Below are 19421 nucleotides of genomic sequence, written 5' to 3' on the forward strand. Positions count from 1 at the left end.
CTAAGTGAAAGAAACCAGTAACAAAAGACCACACATTGTTGATTCCATTTATATGAAATGTCCAGAATAGGCAAATCCATAGAGATAGAAAGCAGATCAGTGGTCACCAGGGGCTGGGGCAGGCGGAATGGGGAGAGACTGCTAATAGGTACAGGGTTTTTAGGGGGAGGGGAATGATGAAAATGTGCTATAATTAGATAGAGGTGATGGTGCATAAAACTGATTATGCTAAAAAACAACCGTACACTTTAAAAGCGTGAATTCTATGGTATGTGAATTATATCTCAATAAAGCTGTTATTTAAAAAAAAAAAAAAGAATCAGCAGGGACAACTGCTAAAGTGAGGAGTCCTGGCCCCACCCCAAACTGAGTGACTCAGATTGCCCGAGGAGGGCCTAGGAATCTATATTTCTACGTTCCCCAGGGAACTCATAGGCTGACTTCATGAGTAGAACCACGGAGTTCATTTTCCTGTCACTTGCAGTGTCAGGGTCAGCCACAGAAATACTCTGCTTCACCCTCTCCTTTGTAAGGCAACCTTTTACTGCAGTCTGTCTCTTTGCTCCTTTTTTTCAGAGCATCTTTGAAATCTGATGGAGGTGTTATCGGCACACAGTGAGTTGCTCCTGTCCCCTGAACCCAGGAATAAACGCTCCAAGATGCTGTTCACACATCCCTCCCTACACAGGCTTCAATATCAAGGCTTGTTTTCACTCTAAACGAGGTCTCAAGACCAAGAGTATACCCTGAGTAATTCTAACACTTTCTGTCGGTATGAATACCCAGTTACTGACAATAATATTTTCTTTTAACAACTTGATCAGTATTTTCCTGACCTACACCTGTCAGTTTGTCTGACAAATGAAGCCACCGGGAATCTGTGGCTACAGCAGCCTGAGTGCAGGCTGGACCACACTTTGTGATGCTCCTGAGGCCAGAGCCAACTAAAGATTTTTATTGTTCTCACTTTCGTAAATCCAGGAAGGATTTTTTCACATCTGCAGAACATTCCTACATATAGAGATGTTTTTGGCCACCTTAGTAGGATGGAAACACATTTTTCACTTGACAATATTTGCAAATCATGCTTTTTCCCTCATTCATTTGCAATGTCAAAATACTTCCATATGTTGCCTTTAGGTTCACCATTTTGTGGAAGGTAAGAAAAGAAAAAGTACAGTTAGGTGGCCATCTTGCAGATGAATACTAAACTACAGTGTGGGTAAGGCTTTAGTGGTGTCAGCCCTAAGTTAATGCTCGATAACTACGAGTGTCACCTCTCTGGAACAAGTTAGTATGAGTCTGCCATAAATCATGAAAGTATGAGTAATAAAAGTTATGAAATATGCTAATACTGCCAAAATGTGGTTTGAAAATCTGAATTTAGGTAAATCTATTTTCTTTTAAGTAAAAAAGTACATTTCCTTTAGTTTCTTTTGTGTATTATAGGTCACCGAACCAGGAGGACTCAGATTCTAACCTCTTTCAACTCTCAAACACTTCAACTTGCTCTTCTTTCTCTTTGTTTTGGCTAGGCTATAAACCACTTCTTATTTCTAACTTCTACAGATACCAATGTCAGTGCTCCTACCATGTTTCTAATAAGGAAAGAGAGGCACAGGGAAGTTAGGGCACTTGTTTAAGTTGTTACAACTCCTAAGTGACAGAGCCAGGAATGAGGATATGTTTCATATCCAAATCTGGTCACTCTGTATTCAATGTCCCTGTGGCCTCATATCACATTCTCTAATCTAGATGAGAACTAGCCTCGAGCTCAGTATTTTGAGTGTCTGTCTTGTTCAGCTCTTCAAGATCAGCAACTGTTGCAGCCTTCTTTCACACCACACCAAATTTCATACACACTTGCGAGCTGGGAGGGAGAGCAAAGGTTTTTTGTGGATTTCTCTTTTTATGGTTCTGTGATTATATATTTCTATGCTTTGGGAATCAATCCTAAGACATAATCCTAAATATGGAAAAAAAGTATGTATAAATGTTCATACCTATATTATCTATAACATTAAAAAATTAAAAATAACTCAAATGTCAAGCAATATAATGGTAATGTAAACTATGATACAACTATTCAATGGAATTTTATAAGCAAATTAAATTATGTTTAAGAGGACTACAATTCTATAGAGACAGAAAGACTAGTGGTTGTGGTTGCTTAGGTTGGGAGCGGGAGGGCATGAGGAATAGGGCGTGACTGCTAAGGAGTACAGGATTTCTCTCTGGGGTGATGAAAATGTTCTAAAATTGCTTGTGGTGATGGTTGCACAATTCTGAATATACTAAACCCCAGTAAACTGTATACGTTAAGTGGGTGAGTTGTAGTGTATGTGGATTATATCTCAATAAAGCTGTTATTTAAAAAAAGTAAATTAAAAAGTCAAGGTAAAAAGACTATTACTAAATGGAAAAAATGCTCATGTTGTAATATTAGCGGAAAGAAACAGGATCCAAAAACTTTTGCCCAATATGAATAAAACAGTGTTTAACAAAGGAGGCAGAGAGGAATCTATTCAAAATTGTACACATAAGAAAATGTAGGAGGAAATATAACAAAGGATTAACAGTACTTGTCATTGGGTAAGCAACTTTGCATAATTTTTTCCGTTCCACTTATCTATGTTTTCAGCAACAAAAATACCAGATTTCCAAATTTTCTATAACAAGCATGTATTATTATTACTATTACAATTAACAGGGGGAAATGTAAACCCTGCTGTTGTCTGTGGGTGTCTGGGCTGCCCTGAGGCGCCCCAAACAGGCCTCGCAGCCACAAGCACACGTGCAGGGCACCGGGCTCAGCCGAGCCCATCACTCCACTACTTGTTTGGCTTTGCCACAGTATTTCCTGAGCGGAAGGGTAAGTGGTGCTTTATTGTTATCACCTCCTTTCCCCAGTGACCACCAAGACTCGGATCCTGGTCTCCAGTAACCACTTCCCAGTACAGATGCTACAATGGGTCCAAACAGAGATTATATGGGACCTACGGCCAAGAGGCAAACAGTCATGTAATTCATTCTTCCAACTAATAGTTGTGTCTACTTCACACAGGGGACTGACTGAAGCCTGGGAGAAATGTAAAACAAATAGATTTATGTGCCCTTCAAGAGTTTTCATTCTCGTACAGGAAATAGATGCACATGACAAGGCTGTATTACATATTTGAAAACTGCTAAGACAGTAAATTTTAAATGTTCTTACCACACACACACACACACACACACACAAGTTAACTGTGTGAGGTGATGGATATGTTAACTAACCTTATTGTGGTAACCATTTTGCAATGTACACGTATATCAAATCATCACATTGTACACCTTAAACCTACACAATGTTATACGTCAATTATATCTCAATGAAGCTGGGGAAAAAAGCGCACATGAATGTCTCCAATACGAAACACAATATGACAAGCAATAGGCGAAGGCGAGATCCCTTAGCGGATCTGGGCTTGAAGGATGGGCTGAATTTCCTTTGGGGTGTAAAAGTGAAGGCACAGATATTTCCACAATCTCAGGATGACTAAGCGCTTCCAGAAGCACAAACCACTAAAGGAAAAAGCAGCACGGACTCTGTAAGGAGACGACAGCTAACTGACTGGCTGGCGTTCTCTGCAGGGGTCAATCAATAAGTGAACCAAGGCAGAATCTGCGAAAACAACTTGTGGAGATTTTCTGAAAGTTTGTACCAAGATGTTACCAGAAGCATGACAACCTTAAATGTTATATTTTGAAATAATTTCCAGCTTGTGGAACAACTGCAAGAATAGTACAGAAAACTCTTCTATACCTTTTATCCAAATTTACCAAGTTTTGACATTCTCTCTCAATTAAAGATTGTTTTAAAAGGTTCTTTTGGAGATTCAAGGAAAATGAATGCTATCCAGCCACTAGAAGGCTTCAGTGCTCATAAACCAAAAAGAAAACAGAATCTTACAAATCCAGTTTACTGAAGTAAGTAAGCACATCAGGTCCAAAAGACAGCTCAACCCCCATCCCACCCGCAACCCTCCACCAGGACCTCCCAGGAGGACACTGAATACTTTAATGCCAGATTTCCAAACATGCAAGAAGAGTAGGAAAACACTGAAACATAAAAAAGATAGGGGAGAGGAGTGTGGGGCAACTAGCCCTACCAGTTATGAAAACATACTATAAAGCCTTGATAATTAGAACAGTGTGGTACTGCCGCGAGAATAGATAAATATACCAGTGGAACAGAAGAAAAAGTCTAGACATAGACCCAAGTACACATAGAACTTTTTATTTGATAAAGTTGGCATCTTACATCACTAGGGCAAAGACAGGCTTGTTAATAAATGGTGGGGAATAAATGAGCAGCCCAAAGGTGTTCAAGTAAGATCACACTGCAGATCTGATATGTTTGCAGTCCTGGTGAACTGAGGATGACTTTGGTCTTTCTCAGAGCCAGAAAACTGCAGGCAAGAACTAGTTTGACAAAGGGGCCGCAGCCCCAAGGGGGTTAACAGCAACCGCTGAAGGATCTGACAAGTGTTCCTGAAGAGCTGCGACTGTCCTCTCAACCTGCTGTGATCTGAATGGAGTTCCAAAGTCTGATTCTTTTCCTATGGCAGCCCTAGAGCTTAAAATATATTTGTATAGCACCTGATTTCCATATTATACACACATTATACAATACATAAGCCCCCTCCCTCTCTCTGATATCCAGATGTAATTATTATTATCCTCATTTTGAAGGGGAGAAGATCAAGGGGCAGAGACTTGCCCAGGATCACAGTGTTCAAGCAGCAGCTTAGGGAATCTAATTCTTATTTTTCTATCCCAAATTCTCTATTTCACCCCTCAAACCTCATTATCTGCTCTCTCAGTACCTTCGACTAGAACTACCCCAGACAGACACCTCTCACAAGCCCGATGCAAGAATCTGCTACTCCGTGATGCCAGGACCCCGGGGGGCAGTAACCTCAGAGTCTGACCCACAGGGGTCAGGCTCTTTAGGGGGAGCCTGACTTTCTTCCAAGGGCAGCAAGCAGGAAATAGCTTTCATTCATAACCTTTGGGAGGGTCAGGGTAAGGAAATTAACACTGTTCCATCCTACAATCTGTCAGGCATTGCATTAAGCACTTTACAAGCACAGTCATAGAAATAATGTATCTCCCAAGAGAGATGAAAACACAGTCCACATATATTCTTCTACACTAATATTCAGAGGAGCATTATTCATGACGGCCATAAAGTAAAAACAATCCAAACGCCATCAACTGATGAATAGATAAAATATGGTATATCCACAGAATGGAATATTATTCAGCCATAAAAGGAATGAAGTACTGACACATGCTACAACATGGATGAACCTTGGAAACTTTATGCTAAGTGAATAAATGCCAATCATGAAAGTTCACATATTGTATGAATCCATTTCTATGAAATGTCTAGGACAGGGAAATCTATAGAGACAGAAAGTAAATTAGTGGTTGCTTAGGGCTGAAGAGGATGTGGGCGATTGGGAGGTGATAGCTAAAGGGTATGGATTTCTTCTTTGATGTGATGAAAATGTTCTAAAATTGACTGTGGCGATGGTTGCACAACTTTGTGAGTATACTAAAAACCATTAAATTTTAAACGGATGAATATCTACGGAATGTGAATTATACATCAATAAAGTTGTTAGCAAAAAAAGAAGGAAAGAAAGAAAGAAGGGAGGAGAGAGAGGAGGGAGGGAGGGAAAGAGGAAGGAGAAGAAGGAAGGAGAGAAAGGAGAGAGAGAAAAGCTAAGCACCTTGTACCACATACCAGGTCAAAATAGCATCGCGGGGTTCTTAAGACATGTGTCTAGCCCCAAAGCCCTCGTTCTAGGATGCTATTACCTCCTTCACTAGTAATGACCATGTCAAACTATTTAGTGAGTGAATCTGACGAACCAAGATTCTTATAAATACAGTGGTTAGGATAAAAGAACACAAAATCGTTAAAGAAACAAAACACAGGTAGTAGATACGCCGCACTACACAGAGCTTCCCTACCTCACAAAGGGGCCCCTTTTTCTGCAAACAGCCTCTTCGCTTATCCATGGGCAGCCATGTTTGAACTATGATCCCACCCCCAGCCACAGCTGATTGGCTCTAGAGGAGGTGTAACTCAAGTCAGGCCAATCAGATTCCATCCTAGGGAGTTGCGTCAATCTGTGTGGCCGGAACAAGGAAACACGGCCTTGTGAGGCAGACATTTTCCGCCCTGTGGACTAAGGAATAGAGGGTGCTGGGCTGTGGGGGAGAAGAATGATGCCAGTGGAAAGATGGCTTTGTACTCCCTGGATCCAATCCACTCTTGAGGCTGGGCTACACTCCTGCCCGCAGGTTCCACAAGATACCTTTACACCCTTGTTTGCTTAAGCAACCAAAAAAATCCCCACTAACACACAGAGTCACGTTCAATTCGTGTTCAACTACTATGCTCAACTACTTTCCCAAAGTGAAAAAGGAAAGCTATTGCGTGTGAGTTTTAAACCTGAATCTGCATCCACATAGCTGAATCTGAGCAAACTTGAGCTACCAAGGAAACTAAAGCCCTCGTTAGGTTTGCTTCCAGCCTGGAACAGGAGGCTGGGTGTGCTCCGATCATTCCCATTACAATGCTGAGGATCAAGAAGCCCCTTCCCTTCCCTGAGGAGACTCTTTACGACACAGGAGGTGCGGGGAACATCTGAAGTCTTAGTAAGGCTGATGTCATGAGACCTAAACTTTCTAAGGACCTGAACAGCAGATTATAAACATCAGTACAGAAAGATTTGCTGAACCCTTGGATGAAATTAAACAGGACATGGTGTACATCAGAAGGTGTACAGTTTCCTTCCTTCCCAACAAAACTCCACTGAAAAAACTCTGGCCTTATATTGGAACAGACCAATGAGAGGTTACTGTGGGTAAACGAACAAATAGAAGGCACGTGTGTTGTCTTCAGCTCTTATTTTGGATCTCCAATACACCAGAAAGCATCTCCAATACACCAGAAAGCATCTCCGTCAGCCACACACACACACAGGCAGAGACACACTTGAATGAAAAACATTTACAACAGGCTGCATAATCTGAACACCAGAAGAAGAGCTGAGTTGATAGGAGGAAAAGGATGGATGAATCCTTTTCCCATCCCTCTATTTATGGGAGTCATTTCCCTTCAGGAAATGCTGAGCCCCTTCTCCCAGGACCCTGTTGGGAATGACGCCTGCACTGGCTGACCCAGCCTTCCACATCCTCCTCCTGGCCTCAGCAGCTCTCCCCTCGTGACCCAGCCAGTCACTGGGAACCCAGCCTGTAAATGACAGTGCTTCTTAGAGGCCCCAGTCTAGTGAGCAAACTGACAGAGGAAAGAAAAAAAAGATAGCTAATGAAGCTAGAAAAGCCCCTGTGATGGAGAAGCTCCCAAATATGAACACAGCAAGTGACAAGAAGGAAGTCAGAGCTAGAAATGACACCACAGTGGCCCAGGAGTTTTGCGACTCACCTAACTTGGGTCACAGGCAGAAGCAGGACTGTTCCTGTCACCCCATCTAGGGCTCATTCACCTCCTCCACACTCCTTTCCCTTCCCCTGGTGACTCATGTTTCTATGGAGAAGCTGTCCCAGGAGAGCCTGGGTCTACTAGTTCCGTATTCTTGATGAGACGGTTATTTTCCTTTTCTTTTTTTTAAGTCAGCTGAGAAGTCCACCTCCAGAAACCCAAAGAGATCCCCGGGGTTAGTGTCCTTTGGTTTTTTTAAGGAATGGAAATGTTCTTCCTTATTAGGATGTTGAGAAATTAAAAAAAAAAAAAAAAAAAAATTTGCCCCACAGCTACCAGGTAATACTAGCCACTGGCTCCTACTGAATACTTTTTCTTCTTTTCTTTTATAAAAAAATAAATACAGTGTTCAGAGCTTCTCTACCCTATACCAGAGAGGAAAAGAGACTCAGTGTTAGCAAGTTAGAGGAAATGAACTGGAGACTGAGGGTAAGACAGAGAATCAAAAAAGACACAGAGACTGAAAACCAAAGAAACAGGGAGAAAATGGTACTTAAACAGTCAGAGCCACAGAGAAGGAGAGACCCACCAAAAATCCCAAGACACCGACTGAGCAGGAGCTTACATCGGTCATGTCCGGATGCCTCTCCATTTGATGCAGCATGCCGGGATGAACTTTTGTGCAGCTGGAATGCATAGAAATTAAATACTATGTCCAAGCGCATATCGTGGGCAAGAGAATAGCTAGAATGTTCTATTGGCAAATACGCCTGGGCTTCTGTGAATTAGAATTCTCCGCCCCCACATATCTGTTCATACTTTTTTACTCAGTTGTCATCCTACTTCTTCCTTGTTATTATATTCCCATGCATCCTCCAAAATCTATCTTAAATCCCAATTTCCATAAAACCTACCCCGGGCACCCCAAACTGAAGATCTTCTCCCCTCCTCTGAATTTCTACAGCACTTCTTAACATATCTACACTAGATAATCTAAATGTGCATAACCTCGTGTTATTTCTTCCACAGTTGGCTTTAGTTGTGATTTATATATTTTTTATTCAAGATTTCACATATTAATGTTTGACACTTCAAATTAAATTGCAATAGTGAATGAATGGCTAACATTTATTGAGCACTTACTATTCTCTAGGCAAGATTCTGCACAGATTATTTCATTGAATCCTCACACCGGCCCTTCTATCGCCTCTCCTTTACAGATGCAGAAATGAAGGCCTGGAGGGATTAACTTTTCCCAAGGCCACAAGGATGCTGAAGGAATCCAGGCTGTCAGACTCAAGAGTCCAGTGCCTAACGCCCACGAGGTACAGGCCTTCCCTTCCTGGATACAGAGGAGCTACTCAGAAAATTGTTACGAGGCAGCACTCAGGCTGCCATTCTGTGACTAGTTTTTCCCTCTGAAGGCTTTCCTGATGTTCATTTTAACCAGACCTCACCTAACAGTAATGCCGAGGAAGGGAGGAAGGCCCCCCTGTGTGATCTATCCCAGCCTCTGAGCACCTGGAGAGCCCCAGGCCCGTGCCTCCCAGGGCTGGGTGCTCGCACCACACCAGAAGTAGCCCCTTGAAGGGAATGCACCTGAAGGCTGAGTTCTGTCCGCTTCCTGGCACGACATCTCTGGCTCCAGCTGTGCTGCCCCACACTCCTCGCTTTCCCACCTCCTCTCTCCTCTCGCCTTCCTGCCCTCCTCTTCCTTTCCTCCCCCTCAGACCCTTTCCCACTCTCTTTTGCTGGCTTCTGTTCTCTTTCTTTCCATGAGCAGAGAGTTTCCAGCCTGGCTCCCGGCCAGCACATTTGGACAGAAGGCAGCAATCTTAGAGGGAGACGTCACCTCCCATCCCCTTTCCGGGGCCAGCACCGTGGCTCCACACGCCCAGAGAGACAGAAGTGGGCTGAGGCTGCCCCGCCTGCCCCCAGTTCTGGGAAAGGGTTTGAGAGAAGGTGTCTGGTGGGGGTTAAAAGCAAAGGGTTTGGAAACAAGACAGACCCAGGTTCAAATTCCAGCTCTGCTACCTGAGAGCTGGGAGACCTTGGGCACGTTACCTTTCTAAGCCTTAGTCTCTCTGTAAAGTGGCGATGGTAGTGGCACCTACTTGGAAAGGCGGCGGTAAGGACTGCACCTGTAAAGCATTCGGTATGGTGCGTGTCCTGTAAAAAGCACTCAACACCTCTTCTGTCATTATAAGCTGAACTTAACTCTGCCAAATAATACTGATAAGAGTAATAATACAGGACTTTGTTTTAATAATAATAATACCACCTCCTCAACTCATCTCCAGGGCGGCTTACCCAGCCTCAACTGTTAGCAAGTGTGATAAAGCTGTAAAACACTCTCAAACATGAATTGCTTTTATGACGTAATCTGTAAAAGTTGGTTTTGGAATTGGAAGGGGAGCTGACCCTCTTCCCTTTTGAGTAGAAGCCGGGTGGTACTAGTGCTCAGCCTCAGTGCCAGACGCTAGAGGGTAAGGAGGAGCCCACCCTGCTCAGTGCAGCCTGCTCATCCCGGCTTGCCTCCCCTCCCACCCTGTTTTCTCGCTCCTCATAATCTGAGGCCCTGTTTCTGTTTGTTTACTATCTGTGCCTGGTGTTTTGTACTCAGAAGTTGTGCAATGCCTGGGAATGTGTTCATTTTAGCTAAGTTCTGAGATATGGGAAATGGTCTTTCCCCTCTGATTTTATTTAGCTAATCGGAGCCAGCGTGGATGGCTTTGAAATGAATCAATACGACTAATCAACGAGCTGAACACAGTACTCTGTGTGAGGTGCTGTTGGGAAATACAAAAATATTCAGTCCCTGCCCTAGAGCTAGGGATAAAAGATACAAACCAATCAACCAAAGGGCAATAAAAGGCGCAATTATCCAAGACAAAAAGACTAGATCAGTCCAGGGAATGCTGACACATGTTTAACAGAAGTCACAACGTGAGATTGGCCTAAGGACTAAATTTGAACTACAGTGGTAAATGTTGTGAAACAGATAGAAACTGGAGGAATTTGGAGACGGGCAATGAAAGTCAGAGGAGTCATTCATGGACTGCTTCAAAGAAGAGGTTGAATCTGGTGGCCCTTAAAGACTAGACTGGGTTCGATAGTTGGGAAAGGAGAGTGAGGCAAGAGCATGAAGAAAGGGAGAAGGTGTACTCCTGCCGGGGACAAGACTGACTGAGGGGACCGGAGCACTGGGATGGGTGATGGGGAACCATGAAGAAGAAGAGGGTTGGCAGACTAGACTTGGAGATGTTCTGAAACTAAGAAAGAGGAGTCAAGGTTTGCTATCCTCAGAAAATAAAGAGGATACACACTGAAGATATGCACTCTTTTGGACATGATAAGGTTAAAATGGTACATTCAAGAGGAAACATGTAGAGTAGGCAGTCAGAAGTAAAGATCTAAGGGTCTACTGAAAGGAACAACCCTGGAGGTGTACATTTGGGAGGGAGCTGATGAACCTGTGAGCATGAATGAGCTTCTGAGGGAGAAAGAAGAAAAAGAAGAGTGAAGAACTGAGGCATGGTGGTGGTGGGGGTGGTGCTCTTATATTGCCCTGCTTACTCAACTCTTGACTCGGTTTCTTTTTATGTTTCTTTATCTGGGCCTTCCAACCAGGAAGGTCTGATGGCAGAACAAGTGCATTAAGCTCCTTTTTATTCCCCTACTATGTCTAGCCCAGATCTTGGTCTGTTGCGGGTGCAGTGTAAATGCTTGTTGAATGAGAAGAAGAAAAGAAATCAGTGATCTCTTTCTCAAAAGACATTTAGGACAACCAAAACAGTATGGTGTCTCAGGTGAAGAGACAAGATTCAAAATACTTAACAAAGGTGTGGCATGGACACCAGCCAATCAGAATGGCCTTATTGTTAACCCTTTAATGGCTAGATGGGTGGGGAACTAGGGGGTCCCAGGAATGTGGGACACTCGGGGGCTCAGGGCAGCAACTGTTTACCAACCAGTACAGAAGCATTTCAGCATTTTGACAAGTGGCACAGATGCATCAGTGCACACCAGTTGTCATGTACATTAGGCAGCTCAAGAACAATGAGAAGAGTGAAATGGCTGTTGGGTGCATCACAAGTAACCTGGGATGAGGTTTCAGCAGATGGTTAGGGAAGGAAGCCAGATTTCAGGGACGTGGGGAGGAGTTTGTGGACCTGCCTCAGGGGCTCTTCCAGTTGCTCTGTCTCCCCATCCTGAAAGCAGCATTCTCCTTCTCTTTCCCCCCAGGCAACTGGCAGCCCGAACCAGGGGGCTGTGTGTATACCTAGAAGCAGCCTCTTTGACCGTTTCCACATCTCTGTCCTAGGCCAGGGACCTTGGCCGTCCTGTGTTCAGGTGAAAGGAGAGCCTGGAATAAGAGCCTCTCTCGGCCCTGTCTCTGCGGTGCCGGATTCTCCAAGTCTCATTGTTTTGGGAAGCACCAAGGAGCTCTCTCCTCTCTGATGTTTTTCCACCCCATAAGACGCATCAGTTCAGCTGGAGGGTAAACAGAGAGCACTGGTCCCCTTTTGATGTCCTGGGAGCTTTTCTATGTTTGTTGATTGTCACAAACAGATGATGAAATGGACCAGATGTGAAAGATGACAGTTGCCACAAGATGCCAAGGAGTTATACTTGGGCTTAGATGACCATACGTCATTCCAAATGAACAGATCTCACCTGCAGCTCAGAGTATTAAGTAGAGAATCCCCCTGATCCCCCAGAGGGCTGGAGACATCTCCCTGGCAGAAGTCCAGAGCACCGGCCAGCTCCTCTGTGTCTTCCTAGCCTTCACCTTGACCAACTGTGTGGCTGAGAAACTGGTCCCACCCCAGCTGCAGGGGACGCAAGTTCTACGTCTCAGACTGCCCCATCTGTCCTGTCTAGTGACCAAATCAGTGCCCTGCAGCTTCCCCCCCAACTAACTTCTCCCCTGACCAGGCAAGGGCAGTTTTAATCCTGATTGGCTGCATCATCCCATACAAATGCCTCTGCTTGGTCATCTAGGGGGGTTGAGCCTGCATTTCCCAGGGACGTGAGAAGCACCAATAAAATTACAGAAGTGTCCTGCTTTCATGACTCCAATTTGCTGGGAAAAAGCAGTCAGTTATTCTTTTTCCTATGGTGTGTGGGGGAGGGCAGGGATGGTAGCACTCATCTCCTCTGACTCATTTAGTGGGAACGAGAAGTCAACACGCAGCACCAGGTCATCCACCTGACCCCCTCCCCTTCCCTGGACTCGGACCTCTGCTCTAGGGGGGTTAAGAAAGGCTGAGGGGTGGAGGGATGGTACAAAATCATGTCTGCCTATGTCAATGCACCTGGACCAGCAAGGAGAGTGGATGGACGTGTCCAGTTCTCACCCTTTACCTGGGCGGCCACAGTAGCAGTTTGCAGGGACAGTCCCAGGGGAGGCCTCTTGTACATCAGTTAATGACTTCCCTCTTCTTCCCTTTTGACTTTCCAAGCGTCCCAGTTTGTATATCCAGTTACCCTATCCATTACCCATGGTGGATTTGCAGAGAACTCAGTGCTCAATTTCAGCCCTTACGCCATCTTCTCTTCCGAGAAGCAAGGAAGTATGAGGGAGAATGACGGAGGCACTTTGGATTATTCACTGGGTTGGCTCTTGTGTAACCCACTCCACCCATCCCAGGTTTCAGCCTGAACAACATGTGCAATCCTGGTTATGTGGGATCCAGGTTATAGGAACACGAAACCAACAGCAAGAGACAAAATTGGGACAATTTGTTTGATGACAATCTACAAAACGTAAAACTTTTCTTAGAAACTGTAATTTTAATATGTTGCCTTTTTTAATTTAACAAAACTCAAAATAGTAGATTGCCTCTTTGAATGCACTGCACTATGAATTTTAATTTTCATATTAACATATAGAAACTCATAGTAAATTCAGTGGGGACGCTTGGGTTAAGGGAGAGAGAGGTAATACATTTTACAATTTTTCAAAGACTGAGTATTGAAATCTCATTTTTAAAATGCCCATCACTGGACACAAATATATTCAAGATGCATTTGGCTTTGAAATCTCTTCTAATCTAGCGATTCCACTTCTATGAATTTATCATATAGAAATATTGTAACAAGTGCTGGAGAGTGTTTGTAGTGACTAAACCCAGAAACAACCAATTGCTCACAAATAGATCATTTGTTAAACAAAGGAAGTCAATCCATACAAAGGAACACAAGCCAGCTGTGTAGAAAGAGAGGACTATGTACATCCCACATGGAATCATTCTCACAAAATACTGTTCCACTATGATAGCGTGCTTCCATTTTTGTAACAAACAAACATAATATATTACATGCAAAGAAAAAAAACACCTAGGAGGATTTGGTATATCTGCCACTCAGGGATTGCCTCTGAGAAGGGAGACAGTATGGGATAAACTTTCATTTTTCATTGTATTATTTTTATGTACCGCTTAAATGTTTTACAAGACGCATAATTTTCATAGTTTATATACAACATATATATGCATATATAAAAGTATGTGTACAAAAGGAACCTTAAGATTTTTAAGTATATTTTTTAAGAAAACAAAGACAAGAGGAAATGCATTTGACACTCTGCTTGAACTGGTCTGACAAGCCTCCTGATAAGACACGCAGCCCAGGGAAGGCCTGGGTACCACGGGAAGAACAGTCGCGCTCGCGGTCACGGCTTCCTGTCCCGACCCCACTCTCTGGCTCCATCCTGCTCTCATTTCCTTCTGAAGGGAAACATGGAAGCTCCGGGTCCCCCCCCCCCACCGAGGGGGGCTAATCTCTTCCGTAAGCTTGCTAGAGGCTCACTCACCCCTTCCTTCCCCAAGGCCAGGGGGATAACCCCTAACTTGGTTTTTGGTAGTTGGGCCAGTGAGAAAAGGGGATCTCTAGGGCTCACCTCTTTTAGCCGACTGCAGGCCAGGGACGATCCAGGGACGATCGTGTCAAAGGGAAGCCAAAGAGAAAGCAATTCAGGGCTCCAGCTGGCAAAGGGCTTAACTTCCAGGCAAACGGATAGTCGGAATACATTTTTGCCCAAATCAGAGAATGATTCTACCACAAGGGTAAAAGCTGGTCTGACTCTGATTTCCCGACATGTTGCTGTCTTTTGAACATCAAATGTAGAGAATCGAGTTAACCATCTGCCTCCTATAATTAAAGGGGCTGATGTGCCTGTCAGTCCTTCTGCTGGGTGGCCAGTGCCGGGGATTCAAAGAGATCCTGGGAACCTGTGGTGGCCCCCTAGTCCTGGTGGAGGAAGAAGGGTCCATGCCTGGACACAGGAGGCTGTGTGGGACACAAGGCAAAGCAGGGGTCAGCCTTGGTCACTGGGGACTACCTGTGAGACATTCTATGGGCCCTCGGCAAGCAGAAAAGAAGGGGCTGGGGTTCCAGAGATAGTGCAGGAGGCTATCAATTTTGTCTGTAGCCAAAGAAGTGACTGCCTACAAGGTGTACTTGAGGGTTGCTGGGAAAGCCATCGAGCCTCAAATCTCTCCCCTATTATCCTGTCAGAGTTGCTGAAATTCAGCCCTTAGAGACTCATTCCTTTTGATCGAGACTTCATGCATATTAAATTGCAAACTAATTCTCCTGGCTTCTTTCCAATCTAGAAGATATGGATCAGAGAATAAATACACATGAAAATCAGGAGGGCAGTAAAAAGAACCGAGCTCAGAGGCTCAGCACTCAAGAAAGGGAGACCTATGTGGGTTCCAGGCGGAAAGAGAAAGGTGCCAAAGCTTTTCACTTCTGGCTAACATGCAGCACCGCATACAATAGTAGTAGACCAGACAGACCTAACCGCAGAAAAATGCTTCACACACACACGCACAAGCTTCACATAAATGTGTTTGTCACTAGCCTCCTCATCTGGATCTGTTTTAGATGTCTTTAGATCTTGATGTTGAAGGCTGATTAACCAGTTGACTCATTACGAGTGACAGCCTTCCTAATTTTAAATTCTATGGTGTCCCTGCTCTTGGAATCTGAGGTTTCTGTGGGTGATTGTTAAAGCAGCCACTCTCAACCTTGGCTGCACCTTCAAATCACCTGGGGCCTTTAACTAATACTGATGTTGAGGGCCCACTCTCAGAGATGTTGGTTTAATTGGTAGGGGGTGGGGGGCCAGCATCAGTTGTTTAAAAAATCCCCCTCCCCGACCCCAGGACATTTAAAGGTGTATTCCAATGTGCATTCCTTCTTAAAAAGGTTAAGAAATGTGCTGAGGGGGGAGCAGAATCTCATACTTACTCAATTTAAAATTTAAGCCATCTATAGTTGGCAAGGAATGGTTCAAACTTTAGGGGGCACATTAGCAATGCACTGACACAGATTCTGCAGGTTCTGTCTCTTCTGCAGAAACCAATGGGAAGGGCCTGGCCGAGATGTGACTGAGTCTGTAGACCCTCCCAGCTCTCAGCTCGCAGTCCCTGTTCCTCTGCAGCATTCCTTGTGTTGCAGCAACAAGATTCCCACCCTCCCTGGCCTCACTTGGAGAGGATCTCTGGCCTCCTGAGTCCCACACTTCCCTACTCCCTAGGTCTGAGGGCAGAAAGACCTGGACCACTCGGGGAAGTGGGCTTGCCCATCAGGATGGAATCTCAAATGCTGTTCCCACTCTCCCCGTTTCCTTTGGTCAGGATTTCTGGTTGCTGACCCTCCCAATACACTCTGCCCTACCTGGCCTCTTCTCTGGACCAGAGTCCCAGCCCACCCACCTACAGGCCATACCATGATGTGCCTGCTTCCCCCTTCATGGTTGGGCACCCTGGGTGGTGGCTCTCTGCACTCATAGAGGTACATGTCACCTCTTCCTACATTACAGGGACCATGGGCTTCTCCACAGAGGGCTCTCCTGGCCCTAGCTGCCCTGTGCCATGACTGCCCACAAGCAGTCTGAGGCTGAGCTGACACTCAGCCCCCCACAGAAATGCAATACATTCCCAAGTCATAAGGGGAACACGGTATAGGAAGATGCCATGCGGAATTTTATCTTCCCACCTTTTGTAACACCCACAATGAAGATTTTTTTCCTGTGCCACTCTTTAGTCTTTACATAAAGATCCACGTGACAAATTCCCAGTTGCATTCAATTCCAAGAAAAATTCTGTTCTGAAAATTAATTTGTATGATTTCTGTTGTCCAAAATCCAAAACCATGCAATCCAGTGTATTTTTATTTGTCTCTAAGCTGCCAGAAAATTGAGAGCCAAACTCATTGTCCAAGTGTCGTAATCTGCTAAATTCAGGCCATTCAAAATATCCACTCCTTTTGCTTTGCTTTGTTTTCTCCTGAGCTTTTCTGCACTCAGTTTTGGTCTGCATTATCTCACCGTGTGCCCAAGCCTGTCACCAGGTCCTATGTCTTTATCTTCCAGATCTTCCCATCCCACCCATCACTGCTGTCATCCTGCACGTCAGTAATTCTGGCCTGGGGACTGCCAGGCCTTGGTCTTGTCCTCCTCCAGCCTCCAGCCAACCACCAGGGTGAGCGTGCTAAGATACCAAGCTGATCCCATCACTCCTGCCTCAGCGAGCTCCTGCTCCCCTCTGGGGGCACACTGCCACCATGATTCTCCCCACACTTGCCTGTCCCCTTTCTCCCTCCTTGTGACTCTGCACAGGCCTTTCTCTCTGCCTGAAACAACCTTCCTCGCTTTGTGTTCTTGGTGAAGAGGTTTTCAGGGCTGGGCCCCAGCATGGTGTACTCTGTGGGCCTCCCCTGAGCTGGTGGCCCTGCTCTGGGTTCCCTACCACACAGCACTCAGCCCAGCCAGACCAGAACCGGTTTTAATTTTTTATTTGACTACCCAACTAGGATAGGAAGGAAGGGAGAAATCTTACTCACCACTGTGTCCCTAATACCTAGCACACAGAGCTGAGGAGTGAACGAACACACAACACAGGCAGGGTTCAAATCTTCGCGAAGGAAAGGACCGGAGGCCAGCATCTCCACCAGCCTTTTCACTACCCTTACTCAAAAACAGTCACTGTTTGCCCTTGACTTCTCACAGAATTCTGCTCCATCCTAAGCAGCCGGCTCCAAGACTTTCTACTCCACTACTTTGGTGTGTTTGATATTTGATGATGCAAGCAGAAAGGACTTTCTTCTTTTGTTTTATGTAGTAACCACCGAGAGTGTTAATAACAAAATCACTGCAGAGTGCCTATTATAACCCCATTCCCCAGGGCCATTATTACCCCGTGTCATTTGGAGCATTAGAGAAGCCCCATCTCTGAAGCACGTCTCAGCACCAGCCAGAAGTGTGCCCGCTCCTTCCCCAGCACCAGCCGGCTAAAGGGAGTCAGAGTACTTCCCTTGCCCCAGTCTATGCTCCTGGAGGGCACTGCCCCCCTTCTCCACCCGGTCCCCTCAAGGACAGGGTTCCACCGCTCAGGTCTGGTTCTCCTCACTGGTTTGAATCCAGTTCTCCATGACCCTGCTAAACTTCATTGTATCCTGTCTTGTTGACAAACTCCCCCCTGGGCTCTGCCACCAGTTCCATCCTTAGGGGAAAAAGAAGATCAGTCAAGCATCTTTATCTCCCTGCTTTTCCAAGACGGCAAATTCTGACCACAGTGAGGGCGGTCAGCCCCTCTCGATTCTTTCTCTACAGAGACACACACACACACACACACTCACATTCACGCCCCCTGGGACCCAGCAAGCGCAGGGCGGGGGCTCTGTCCGGTTTCTGCAGGTTTCCGAGGCGCGGGACGACGGCTTCCCCGGCTCGGCTCTGGAAGTCATCCCGAGCCCCGAGCCCCGGAAGGAAGTCTGGACACCACTTTGCTCAAGTCCCACAGGTCCCGAGAAGCGGTTCGGTCCCCACGTCTGAACACGGGAAACCCAGTCTTCAGTCTGCAAGAGCCACTTCCCAGCTCCGGGTCGGGGCAACTCCAGCCGTCTTCTCCCTTCTCCCCCGCACGTCCCCGACTCGGTCCCCCCCCCTCCCCGCAAGTCCCCTCCTCGGTACCCCCGGCGTCCCCCCGCCCGGCCCTACCTCCTGGCGGGCCGTGGCTCCGCGGGCTCCGAGGCGCAGCTCGGGGGCGCCCAGGAGGGCGTGGGCGGCGGGCGGCGGGGGCCCGGGGCGCCATGGCCCGCAGCCCTCCGCCCCGGCGTCGGCGGGCCTCTCCCGGCTCCCGGCGAGCCGCGCGCCCTCCGCTGCGGGCGCGTGCAGGCGGGCCGGCCGGCTGCCCCTTCCCTCCCCGGCGGCGCGGCGGCTCTGGGCCGGGCCGCGCGCCCGCCGCCCCCCGCCCGCCGCCGCTCCAGTGAGCTCATCCGCAGCTGGCGGGCGCCCGGCCCGTTGCCACGGCAACGCCTCTCCCAGGGCCGCGCGGGCTCGAGCAGCTCCCGTAAACAGGACCTTCTGCCGGACTCTTCCCCTCGCCTTTTTTGGGGGGTGGGGATACGAAGGCTTAACCCTTTCTGTGCTGGAGACGACCGCGCGGCATTGTCCGTCTCCACCGGGCCCGGGATTGATTCGCGGGATGCGCGCAGCCCGGGGCTGAGAACTTGAGACAGATGCAACGGAAGTGGCGGCGACACTCCCTGCCCTCAGTTCACTCTAGTCATTTAATGCATTTGGGGGCATCTACTACGGGTCAGGCTCGGGACTGGGGGCTGGGACACCCTAGGCAATGAGTCAGCCGCCACCCTTGTCCCTTGCCGCTTGCAGTCTGGCTGGGGCACTGACAGCCACGAGACTGGCAGTGAAAGTGACAAGGGCTGGGAAAGGGCCCAGGGGCCCCGCGCGGAGCACTGGGGCTCCCAAACCGGGCGGAGAGTGGGTGCTGAAAAAGCATCCCAGAGGAGGAATGACTTTATAATGCCCGCTGCCCCCGCTCGCATAGGACAAACAATCAAGGAACACAGACTACGCCATTAGGACTGCCAAATAAAAAGTGCACGT

At 46.6% G+C, this 19421-nt stretch overlaps 1 protein-coding gene across 7 annotated transcripts in view; it reads right to left on the reverse strand.

Annotated features, from left to right (window-relative positions):
• Positions 1 to 18887, reverse strand: part of DENND2A (DENN domain containing 2A) — a 93257-nt gene extending 74370 nt beyond the window's left edge. For 2 of the 7 annotated variants that reach the window (XM_070617970.1, XM_070617969.1), the window contains exon 1: positions 18513 to 18887. In XM_070617970.1, coding sequence (XP_070474071.1) covers positions 18513 to 18790 — 278 coding nt within the window. In that variant the 5' untranslated portion in view covers positions 18791 to 18887. Of the gene's footprint in view, positions 1 to 6024; positions 6139 to 18151; positions 18344 to 18512 lie in introns of those variants that run through there. The other 5 variants (XM_070617972.1, XM_008526796.2, XM_008526797.2 and 2 more) reach the window with 5 other exon arrangements.
• Positions 18888 to 19421: the final 534 nt, after the last annotated feature.

Source organism: Equus przewalskii, chromosome 4 (assembly GCF_037783145.1).
Source record: "Equus przewalskii isolate Varuska chromosome 4, EquPr2, whole genome shotgun sequence".
In the NCBI taxonomy this organism is placed as follows: domain Eukaryota; kingdom Metazoa; phylum Chordata; class Mammalia; order Perissodactyla; family Equidae; genus Equus; species Equus przewalskii.